This window comes from Limulus polyphemus, unplaced genomic scaffold (assembly GCF_000517525.1).
Source record: "Limulus polyphemus unplaced genomic scaffold, Limulus_polyphemus-2.1.2 Scaffold7407, whole genome shotgun sequence".
Lineage (NCBI taxonomy): Eukaryota > Metazoa > Arthropoda > Merostomata > Xiphosura > Limulidae > Limulus > Limulus polyphemus.
Genome location: NW_013673017.1, coordinates 9,315 through 21,778, shown reverse-complemented (window position 1 = coordinate 21,778; position 12,464 = coordinate 9,315). Strand labels below are relative to the sequence as shown.

At 33.2% G+C, this 12,464-nt stretch overlaps 1 protein-coding gene across 3 annotated transcripts; it reads right to left on the bottom strand.

Moving 5' to 3' along the window:
• Positions 1–2,637: 2,637 nt before the first annotated feature.
• LOC106474590 (cytoplasmic polyadenylation element-binding protein 1-like) lies at positions 2,638–10,837 on the bottom strand. 3 transcript variants are annotated; one of them, XM_013935278.2, is made up of 11 exons: positions 10,441–10,837; positions 9,329–9,494; positions 8,817–8,867; positions 7,967–8,270; positions 7,508–7,649; positions 6,981–7,203; positions 6,567–6,680; positions 5,814–6,034; positions 5,252–5,450; positions 4,863–4,957; positions 2,638–4,373 (listed from the first exon to the last, which is right to left on the bottom strand). In XM_013935278.2, the coding sequence occupies exons 1-11, from the start codon at positions 10,459–10,461 to the stop codon at positions 4,182–4,184; spliced, it is 1,728 nt and encodes a 575-aa protein (XP_013790732.1). In that variant the 5' UTR covers positions 10,462–10,837; the 3' UTR covers positions 2,638–4,181. The 3 variants fall into 3 exon arrangements, with proteins under 3 accessions (XP_013790732.1, XP_022258610.1, XP_022258611.1); XM_022402902.1 differs by lacking the exon at positions 10,441–10,837 and adding an exon at positions 9,963–10,221; XM_022402903.1 differs by lacking the exon at positions 10,441–10,837 and adding an exon at positions 9,831–9,944.
• Between the last annotated feature and the right edge of the window lie 1,627 nt (positions 10,838–12,464).

Genomic DNA, 12,464 nt, shown 5'->3' with positions numbered 1-12,464 from the left:
AACACCAAAAAGTGGCAGGAAGAAAATGGTATCCAGAAGTTACCCTGGCCGAACCAATCTCCTAACATGAACCCCCATCGAAAACCTCTGGGCCATACTCGACCGGCAAGTCAAGAAACAAAAAAAAAACCTTCAAAACTAGGGATGGCTATTAGTAGCTTTGACGTGAACTCAAATACGAAAATTCCAGGTTCTATCATTTTAGAGAAAAGTGTAGCATAGCAACTGATGATAAGTTAGTTTTCATACAGTAGTATTAACTAAGTTATTTGTTATCTTATACACAGGAAGAACACAGTTTTTATGCTAAGCGAAATGAAAATATGAACAACTTTAGACATGTCTACTGATTACTTTGCGTCACATTAAGTTCTATTTTACTTTACAACCTAGCCATATTAGCTTCATTTTATTCACAGTATAAAAAGTAAGTTTTCAAGCCATAACGTATGTTGAAAAAAAAATGATACACAAATAGGTGCATCGGATTTTTAGAGTTTTTAACTTCCAAGAATCAAACATAAACATAAAGTCGGTTTGATAAAAAAATAACTTAGCCGTGTATTTTTATTTGATAAAAGTTTAGCCTGTGTATAATATTTTGTGTCTTACCATTTGAAAAAGAATCTCTTGGCCTATTAATGAGAGCTTTCGTAACCCCCATCCACGTAAAATAGAACATCAAGCCAATAAGGTGTTGCATGAGTACGTCACATAACACCCTCTGTACGTTTACACAACTCCACTCGAGAATGAGTTAGTTTAAATGATTCATGATTTAATTTATATTTATTAAGCATTTTTTATTTACCGTTTATTATAAAACGTTACAACTGTACATATTATTATAGTCGAGAGAACTACGTTTTTAAATACACTATTTGTGTGCGTGCAAAACACACCTTTCAAAGCTGACTTACCTTCAACCAAACATAATTTACAAAGTTACGTGTACAGTTTACACAGAGTTCTTCAATCTTTATGAAAAGCTGCGAAATATTAGTAACTCCGGTAAGACTGCTGTGTAAATATGTTGAACCTGGATTATCTGTACACTAGTGACAAAAACTAAACTCTTGTGTAACAAATTATTCCAGAGCGATTGTGGCTGATTCAACACAACTCTCATGAGTAAGTTAACCAAGAATTAGTCATGTTATTCATGAGAGTGGCTCAGACTAATTGGGAAATGTCTTCCTACTATCTAGGACTAATGGGGGAAATGTCTTCCTACCATCTAGGATCAATGGGGTAAATGTATTCCTACCATCTAGGATCAATGGGGTAAATGTATTCCTATCATCTAAAACTAATGGGGGAAATGTCTTCCTACTTTGAGGTTACAACGAAGTAAATTTGAAAAATAAAAACAGTATTCTTTTTTTTTTTTATGAGGGAAAAAAGAAATAAAATGTACCTTTTCTTTCAATAACTTCAAATATTTTGGTAAAATAAAACTATTCGTTAATTGAACTTTGCACTAACTGCTTTTGTTGAAATTCAAGAAATATTATTAGCAATATAATTCAAGTCGTAACGTCTGTTAGTTGGTTATTAATGGGATTTGTGACTATTTTACAAATCAGCCTTCAAGTGACTCGGTGGTAAATCTGTAGGTTTATAGCGCTAAAAAAATGGGTTTCGATTACCGTGATGGGTAGAGCACACATAGCCCATTGTGCAGCCTTGTGCTTAACAACAAATTTACAACCCCCAGCTTCCCGAAACCGCGACTTACGGTTCAGTCTCGTGGTGTGACAAGAGGCTATTCCTTACTGGCATCAGTATGGCTTTAAGGCGAATTTTTCTCTATTCTCGTGTGATGTGACAACAGGCGAGACTGAACCGTAAGTCACTGTTTCTGGTGGGGGGGGGGGTCTGTAATATCAAATAAAGACAAGTTGAGAATGATTTTACCTACGAGAATCAAACGTTTCGTCCTGGTCTAACTGTACCCAATTATAACTTCAGTTATATTAGCCCCCAGTGGCACAGCGGCATGTCTGCGGACTTACAACGCTAGAAACAGAGTTTTGATACCCGTGTTGGGCAGAACATGGATAGCCCATCGTGTAGCTTTGTGCTTAATTACAAACAAGTGTGGGTTGAGGTCGGATGATTGAAGAACTTGTCCAAACGGGCATAATAGTATAGTTATCTTAAAAAAACGGTGCGTGTGTGTGGGGGGGAATTGGAATCATTAGTATCAATATTTTGTGAAACTAACGGCACAGTAAAGCCCAAAGATGCAATATTGAAGTTAAAGCAGATGTATTACAAGATCATTTCTCTACCATTATACAAGTTCATATGTAATTCACCCCCCCCCCTTTAGCACAAGACGTTCATTTAATACCAACATCAAGATTTTTTTTTTTTTATTCAACTTATAAACAACTGTAACAGAACAATTGTATATTATAGTGGTATAAAGTTATAGAAACATGTTTTGTGTATTTCCTGCAAGATAATTATTTAAATATTTATTCATGTTATTAATGAAAAGATAAACCAATGTTACAGGAGTAAGCGTTTAGGTATTAGTATACAGTTTGTAAAGAATCTTTTTTTTTTTTAGTGTTTATGTTTAAGTAATCCATGAGGAAAAGTCAAGGTTTCCAAAGTAACAAAACAATCTGCCCATACAATGCTTTATTTTTAATCTTAAACAATTACAAAAACAAAAATAGTTGTCCAATTTCTGTAGTCCTTAAATTACAATTGCTTTTTGAAAGACTGTTGACAACTGGAAACAAAGTAACATGGAATGCTACTTAATACCCGTATTACAAAAAAAGAAAAGAACCACTAGAAGCCATTTATTTTTTATATTTTTTTTTCTTTTATAAGAGAAACCAAAACCACAAAGCATAAAAAGAAATTTGAAAATTATACAAAGTTAGGACTACAGAATGGAGAAAGTTAGTAGTTAGAACACAAAGTTTTGTCCATTGCCAGTCCTTGTCATTATCGTGTGAATTCTTGCCATCAAGGTTTCAATAGCTACAGCTGCCATTTTCAAGAAACCTTGTTTGAATGGATTGGAAGTAGATGGTAATAAGTCCTGGAAGAACCTAGAGATACTTGCCCCTCTTTCAAGCAGTGTTCTATAAAAAGGTCAAAGCTAGACCAGGGTAAAAACACAATATCCATTTCTTTCTTATCCCAAGTAGTAAATGTACATAACAGTCACTAGTCTGTTCTACATTAAATTTATAGTTCTTTTAACTAATCTAATGAGAGCTAAAAATCACAGTAAGTGTCATTTTACTTAAAAAACACAGTTAAGTGCAACAGAAAATTTAAATGGCACAAAATTGATAAAAAATGTCACAGTTTGGGGGGAAAAAAAAAAAAAATGCACCAACTACACCAAGATTTTCAGGTTAAAAGTGACAAACTACTAACATTTAAAGTTCTCAGAGTTGAATCTAAAAAAAGTAAGTACAATGTAATAGTCTTAAAGCATCACAGTTAGATGCCTTTAAATTTCCACACAAGTTAAGATTGAAATTAATTAAGGCTTACGAGAGATATACAAAATAGATAAACAGCCTTTACTAAAAGTACCAAAGTATTAATTAGCAACAACAGAAGCCAATAGCAAGTCTTTAAAAATTATGAAAATACAAGTCATACAAGAGCTCCAAGGAAATGCAGACTTGTGTTTAGATTAAATATAAATGGGTTCCAAAAAAGTTATAATGATCCATAAAAAACAAAGTTGTGATTGGCCAGTTTAAAAAAAACAAAACAAGTTCCCTGGTGGCTGAAGTTAAGTTCACCAACACATATAGAAGTGCTACTGTAACTAGGAATGTATTAAATAAAACAGAAAACTTTAGAATTTGTAAATAGTTTTGAGAGCCATGGTTGCAATTTAAAGGTTAACTTAATACTTTAGAAATATTTTCCATATTAATAGACTTAAACTATGTACAAAAAACAAAACATTAACATAAATGGGTTAGCCATATTTAAACACTCCATAACAGCTTAAGTTAACAGTGCCCAATATAAAATAACAAGACTCAACTAACATTTCAACTAGTCATCAAATAAGCCCAATTTGACTACATCAGTTACTTTGTGGCAAAATAAAAACTTAAAATTTAACAAAGCATACAAATTTCTGCAAAAATACACATGTGTAGTTAATCTTCTAGCCACACTTCTCACTCTCATATCAAACGACAGGATTTGTTATTTCTCATTAGTGGCTTATGGCTTCGTGTAGAGTCTAGAGAATGCTGCCACTGCCAGCAAGCTCGACAGAAGTAGCGGAAGCACGACAAGTCTCGACAGAAGATTGGCCCTTGCTGCAACTGACAGCTAGAGCAGATTGCATCTTCCAGGTATGGATCCACTTGCACCTATTAATAAACAAAGAATCCACATTTCAAAGTGTTAATAGGATTGCACTGCAATAGCTGGAAACCAGTCAACCAGCACTTATATTACTGTATTTGTATATAGTCTATATCAATAGCCAATAAATTTTCACAAAAAAGTTCTGCACTCTTACAGGCAGAGTAATTTTAGCTACAAGTTAAGAAAAGTAATAAATATATAATTAAAATCCACAAGCAGAGTTCCACCGATTTTTAAGACAAGTTATTATTTTACAAATAGAGCTAAATGGGGGACATGCCACCATTTTGAAGGCTCCTTTAATAAATACCTTAATACAGAGCTCATCATTCCAGGTTTTTGTTTTGTGAAATATATACAAGGTAAAAGGGTGATTCAGCTTCATAGATAAACAAACAGAAGAAGACAAGGTTAGGGTGTGCTAAACTCAAATTGTTTAAACTTAGTCTAGGTAGTGTTCAGTTATAGTAATAATAATAATAAATACTAACTTTTTTAGTAAACCTTGAAGTTTTAATTTCTATGAAGGCAGCCGACACAGCTTTCATGTAACTCTTTTGGTTATTAAAGGTAATTCTGCCAGAACCTAGAGGAAAAAATAAAATAAAGAATAATTTATTTTCCCACTTAACTTTAAGGAACAAGTAAAGCTTTAGTAATAATAATAAAAAAAAGTATATAAACATAAAAAATAAATGAATGAAAAATAAAGGATTAAAAAAACTAATTAAGAAAAGTCTTTCAGCTACATACGCACATCTAGTTCAGTCATTTGAAATCAAGATTCGCACACCGTTCAAAGTAAAGAATCAAAGGAATGGTATCACTCGACCAAATACCAATTGTTCAAGACAAGTTTAATAAATCAGAATCTTCTTACCTATGGGATACTTGTACTTATCAGTGTCAATCCCAGCATACACAACACCACCAAAAAGGTCATTCATAAGGTGTGCTAGACCTTCGGCATTCAACATTCCATGAAGAGCTCCAACAAAGATTGTTCTGCTAGGGTCCAGCCTTTGCGATGGACAACGAACATAGTTGCTATCACCAATAACCCATGGGATGACCTGAACCTAAGATAAAGTATTTAAAAACAAATTCAGGAAAGTAGTTGTTAAAGAAAAGCAATGTTTATAATAGAGACTTGAAGTTAGCACTAAATATAGAAGAATCCAGTGTTAAGTTTGAAGTACTTAATATGAAGGATTAAGAAGAGAAGTATTCCACTATCTTCAAAGTTGTGTTAAGATTGTTGAAATAAAAAATCTTTTCTAAAAATAATGATAAAAGAAAAACAATCATGCTCAATTTTACCACTATTCCACGTTAAGAATTTAAAAGAAAAAAGTTTTAATTAACTATAAAATAAGATTAAAGTTAGTTTAATTTTAGGTGTAGCAACTAATATGATGCTTTTTTTGTTTTTTTTTTTTTACCTCCTTGCACCTCATTCTGCGAGAAGAAATCTTGAAGTACCAGTTGCCCCCATTGCTAAAGTCATGAGTGCAGGCTTGTAGAAGAGACTTTACACACTTTTCAGAATCAAAAATAATGTACACGTAACCAGCTTTTGGTGGATAGGTTTGATTTTTGCTATCTCTACCAGGCCATTGTATTTTGATGGGTCCAAAAGGTGCAAACGCTTCTCCTAATCCAGCTGAAATACAATTATACTTAACTCAAAATTAAAATGAAAGTTTACACTGGAAATGGGGAAAACTAAGGGTAATACAAACTAAGATCACAGAAGGAAACTACAAAGAAAATGTTAGCGCAAGTTTTAAACAATTTTTCTTCCAACTCTCAGATTTTGCATTTCAAAAACTGAAGATTGTGAAATAAGAAATTGTACCCATTCGTTCTTAATCTGCTACACATAAATTATCTAGCATTTCAAAATCAAATTCTCACGGAGTAACAATAATACAAGTAGTAGGTTAATGCACGGTGGTGAGAAGAGGGTTTGCTTACTTCACAACGTTTATACAAGCTTTGTTTTTAAGAGAAATGCAAGAAATAAAACATTCAAATGAAATCTAACTCATTTTCTCGAGCAATTAAAGTATATTTTACTCTATATGGATTGAGAAACCAATGAAGCTTTACACATTTCCTGCTGGCTAGAACCATTTCAAACTTCTAAAAAATAAAAAAATTTGGAGAAAAGTCGGAACAAAGTTAAATTTTACCTTCCGTTATATCCCAAGGTACTCCTCCCAAGAATACTTTACAGGAATAAACTGGATTCTTGTGGATTCGTGGAGGAAGTTGACCACTCCATGTACAGGTGGCTTGGCTAAACACTAAAAGTTAAAAATTATACTTTCAGTTATTCTGCAGTACGATACTCATTCCCTTCTTTATGCAAATTTTTCTAACAATTCTTAGTGTGGCTTCGAGTAACAACAAGATTACACTTTTAATTTACATCATGTATAATAAAAACACAAGATTTGTATATAAAAGTATATTAACAATATTTATATCTGAACTTTAATTAAGAATGTAGAGAAGTTAAACACATTACTGTGAAAATTCTATGCAAAGAAAAATCAGTTATATTCATGTCTATATTAAGAGTTAAAGAAAAATCAAATACACACAGGCTGAGTTTCTGTAAATTTTAGCTGCATGGTCAACTGTGTCCATTTCTCTGTAACCAAAGACAGAGTTAACATTTGTCCATCGTCGATCGGAAAAGAAAGGCGAAGAAAAAAGGGGAGGTTCTTCTGGCCTGTTTACTAGATTGCTGCCCAGAGTATTTTGGTATCCAACTGCCCCCAGAGGGTTTAGATTACCAATTGGAGTTCCAAGACTCAGACTGTTCTGTTTATAGAATATACAAATTTAAAATAAGAGTTCAATAAATTGCAAAAACAAAGATTGCACAGCATGTATATAAGAAAAAGACATACATTGTATATTATAGAATAATTTAATCCCCTCCCCCAATTAGGGAGTTAAACATTAATTTGAAATAAAGTAACTGACACCAAAGACAAAAGTATCAACTCTTTTTTTCTTTTGGGGGGGGGGGGGCACTAACAGTCTACAGACATTCATTTGTTTGTACGAACAAGTTACAAGTTGTAATTAACAGGATTTACTACTTAAGAATAGGAAACATTACCATAAGATCAGAAAGATTGCTCAAGTCTGAAACACTACTAATTCCACTAGTGTCAGAATCTGTTGGTGAAGAGCTCCTGTTCTCTCGAAATGCATCACAGCCCATTAAGATAGCTTGTTCTATTGTTGGGCTTCCTTGATCACTATGGTAAAAAAAAGTAAATTAGTTTTAAAAGAGATTAAAAAAAATAAAACTTTGTACCAGGCAAATAATTCTATCTTGTTAAAGATACCTAAAATACAAAAACACATTAATCCAACTATCCTCTTAGGTAAGTAAAAATAATGTGGGAGAATTACAAGTGCTATTTATAAGGACAAGAAGGTAAAAATATTATAAGTTAGGTTTAGAGCAATATGAAAGTTCACAACATAAATAAGCATTACAGAGCTCAAAATTTAAAAGTAAAATATTACTTAAAATTTTAAATTATAATATTATGTACTGAAGATTCCCTACCAGACATGATGTACGGAAGGAGGAGAAGCAGCTCTAATGGGCCGAAGTAGACCCATATTGGTTGTAGAGTTTAAGCTAGAATTCTGCTGAAGCATCCGATTCAACGAGGAACCCACATCGGGATATTTAAAGTTACCATAATTCAGTGTTCTTACATGTTGATTGTTAGTTTGGTCATTAGTATAAGATGGAGAAGATCCAGAAACTAATGCTGCCAAGCTTCGAGCTGGTAGAGAGTTCTGGAAAAATCCACAATTATAACTACTGGACTGTGGGCTGGCTAAAATGTTAGAGTTCTGGAAACCTGCAAAACAAATAATCAGAAAATAACCGTGTTAATAGAAATTAGTGTTCAGAGTTAACATTAGTTGAGATGAAGCATTAAGAATTGATGATAGTATTTGGTAAGAAATTTACAACATAGAGGTTAATAAAACAAGTAAAACAAAAGACTCTTATACAGGAGACAACATTCAAAAGTAGTTAAATAATTAGAGAAACCGTTACAACAACTAGTCACCCAAAATTATTTAATACATCATTATCTCCTTTATGTACATAGGTGCATTTTAGGAAAACTTAAATATTGATAACAAGCTTTTCACAAATATACATGTTGCTGACCTCTAAAGAAGGGGGTCATCATATTTCAGAAGTGATTAAGTCCCCCCCCCCTCCATTTTCCAAATAAATTACTGGAAGATAGGATAAGTTAATTTTGGTTAACAAAGAAAAATCAACATTTCACCACAAACATACCTTTAACCACTCTCCCTCCCACCCACAAACAAAGTTGACATCACCCCTGTAACAGATTACTTTGAAATGCAGATGACTGTATCACGTTTACCTGAACAATTATTTCTTCCACTCAATCCCAAGAGCTCTACCATGGTAGAATCTGAAAATACACACAAATTAACCTTTTTTCTTTTAATAATAAAGTAGTAAAAACTGTAGTTATACAATAGGTGCACATGCACGCCATCTCACCTCTATCTTAGTTTAATTCAAAACACCATTTTGGAATAATAGGGTTAAGGCTAAAAATACTCAAGACCCTACTTTAAGAAAAGGTTTTTTTCTAAATGACGATTGTATTCCAATAGATCGTTCAGTAAGAATTTTAAAGACTTTAAAAATTAAGAAAAAATATTTTTAAGCTTTCATTGAAATAAAATATCAATGCCTTACTCCCCCCCCCCCCTCTCTTTTAGAAAAGTCTTGGAGGTACGCTCGAGAATTTGTTCAAAAATTTGCATGCATGAAACTCAATTTCAGGTTTAAAGCAGTATCCTATATTAGTGTACTTAATTCATAGTTAATTCAGATAAAATGGTGCTTAAAATAAAGAGTACAAACCTGAAACTTGGTTATCACTTTTAAAGTCAGGCTCAGTATAACAAGTCAAGTCTAACGTGTTGTCTAGCATTTGATTTATACGTTGGAAAATTTCATAGTTTCCAGCTACTTCACCATTTTCGTTGGATAGTGCCTTACCTTCTGTATCAGGCGAATTGTGTTGTATCTGCATAATAAAGGAAAATAACTTTAAATCAAAGCAGATCACGCTACCGAAGATTTAATAATCAAAAGAAAAAAAAAACGTAAGACGTAATCTTATTTTAATCTTGAAATGTTAAATTAAAGTTTAGACTTTTACTTGATAAATAAAAGTTAAAATATCTATAGCATTTTCGTTGTTACTCCTCCCATTCGAGTTTAAGCCTACAAAGTAAGATTTATATTAGGCCTAATTATACGTTCAGTCAGAGCTGTTAAAACATGGGGAATAGAGTTAAAATACAGCCACGGATAAGCCTTTAAATTTAAGAGTTAAATACATTCATTAAAATACACATACGAGTCATCGTTTAAACTTAAATGAGAGGAGAATGAAATCCCCCCCCTCCCCTTTCCATTATATCGACATTTTCAATCATGATAGTAAGCATGAATTTATCCAGAATCAACAAGGTCTTGTACAGTCGTGCACCTTCGAAGCAATGTTCAAGGACTTGAGATTTCAAGGGCAGAACGCGATCCTGATGTTTTGATAATGTATGCAAGTCCATCTATAAATTGAGGCTTCAAGACGAGCGTCATTTAAAACGAGTACATTTTAAAAGCCACAACAATTAATCTTCATGGAGAGAGTAGCGTAATATTATAACTTTTATTTCACTACAGGTAGTAAATAATTCTGACTATCTATTTATCACTGCAGTTACTCTAATTTAGATTCATAAATTATACGATGAACAAACGCCGGCTCAAACACGTGCCGTCCCTGCGCGAGCAGGGCGGGGCATAAACATTCACGCCACGTGATATCTGCTTACTGCGGCGTGTGTACACGTTGGCTCATAATCCACAAGAGAAAAAAAAATAAAATAAAGTTCAAAAATTATTTGATAAACCTAAACACATTATTAACAAATAAAGAGAGAAAAAGAAAAAAAACAACAACTTACACTCGGAATTAAAACAGACATCGTTCTATTACATGGGCAGCGTTTTACACTGCACTAGCGAGAATTAAAATCGTTAAAATTATCAAGGTATCACAATATAAAACACAATTTTGTAGCTAGTAGTTTCCCAGCACGAACTTCTTCACACTACTACCAAGTCCATTCAATGGCTCTAAGTATCAATAATGGCTCAACAGTGTTTTATATCCCAAACATAATCGGCTGACGAAATACATATTTGCATACCAGCCTTGGTGGATCATTCTACTCAACTGACTGGGCTAGTAGTCTTGATCTCTTCACTTCCCATCTGCTCACGTGGAAACTGAACTTTCCAGCATACGTGTATGCGACAGCAGTACGTGTAAGTCAGCCTACTGCCCCTTCCGGCAAACTCAACGTCTGTCTGGGTACCGTTGTACAAGAGACGAGGCGACGGAAAGGCTGGAAAATGATAGGCTAATCCAGTGAAGTGGGTAGCAACCAAAACTTGTCGGGCTCGTTTCTTTTCGGAGTTTCTACTATGAATGTATTAAAGGTATTGTATGAAATACGCGTGTATGTAAAAACTGACCTATTTACGATTTTAGAAAATTTATTTTATTGTTTAAAGAAAAGTACATGTTCGCTTTTATGTTTTCTTTTTTCTTTAATATTTTGTATCCAGTTATATCACTAGGTATAATCTCTTTAGGTTCCAAGTTAGTTTACTTTTGGTAAACATATGTTTTCATGTTCTTAATAGTTATATATAGGTAGATACATACACACATATAAAGTATAATTCAAAGTGAAGTGAGCCGTTAAAAATACAGAGAGCATGATGCAATTAAATTAATATTGGATCATTCAGTTTACCGTTGTAGTTAGTTATTTTAACATAAATTAAAATATATGTTTGTACAATCACACAGGACATATTATTTTGCGTCTCATTTTATATACTAAGTTTCCTTGCATAATTTTGTGATCTCATTCGATAATATAATCCAAAGTGCATATGGCAACACATATAGCCCAAGAAATATGGGTATGGAAATAAACCAAGTGTATCCGTGCGTTATATTTAATTAGATCACCGACGACCTTTGACGGTCAAGGACGTGACTTACAGTTTCAGATGTGATTTCGAAATACCTTGAACAAGATCTTTTTATAACATCAGGATTTTATTTAATGTTATGTGTTTATGTGTATGTTTTTGCGCGAAAACGTCATCATATTCCAACACTGTTATATTTTGACAATAAATATTTTGAAACTAAGCTGTTATATTCTGTGTAAGTATCAAACTGCACAACCAAAACAAAACTTTTTTCAACTCCTACCACTCGAAGACAGTGAATATTATTTCCGTGATGCCAGTCTATTAATTGTGACATAATACACCGTAGAAATGAAATATAATCAATTAATTCTAAACGCATGTTTTCGAATCTGAATATTCACTCTATTAGAAGAAAAACGAGAGAAAACGAAAAAAAGAAAACAAAGAGAGAACAGTACTTGATTTACTTGACATTAGACACTATTGATATCATTAGGTTTATTATATTTTTAACACTGCATTCAATACCTAGTCCGTTACGGGTTTTCAAGTGTTTAATAATAGTATTCCAACCACACCATGTTCGTCACATCCATTGCTGACTACGCATTTCGCTCAATCCAGAGCTCATCAGTCCGGCTGGGATACAAAAAACACACTACTGGCCAGAACACTATTTATATAAGTCTTATGTTATAACAACAACAACCTTTATGGGGTGAACGCCTTTTTCACGCCGAATATGGGTGCAAACTCTAGAATTTTGTATTATGGAACAACAACAATACTAAACCAGGACATCTCAATGCTGAAAGTAATGTACACTGACTGAAGCACCCTATGTATTGTGTATATCTCATAGTTAGTAATGTGATAATTTGTTTAAAAAGTCTGTTTACGAAAACTAGAATTGGTTTGAATGATGGAACATAACTTGTAATTAATAATGGCTGGAGACGGTTTGAATGGGTAATGA

What these genes read in the sequence shown, in the direction of transcription:
- LOC106474590 (XM_013935278.2), bottom strand. Translation starts at nt 10,461, where the DNA reads ATGTCTGTTTTAATTCCGAGT. An exon ending in TGGAAGAAATAATTGTTCAG is followed by an intron (nt 8,271 to 8,816) that starts GTAAACGTGATA and finishes TTTGTTTTGCAG; the next exon opens with GTTTCCAGAACTCTAACATT. An exon ending in AATTTACAGAAACTCAGCCT is followed by an intron (nt 6,681 to 6,980) that starts GTGTGTATTTGA and finishes TTTAACTTTTAG; the next exon opens with TGTTTAGCCAAGCCACCTGT.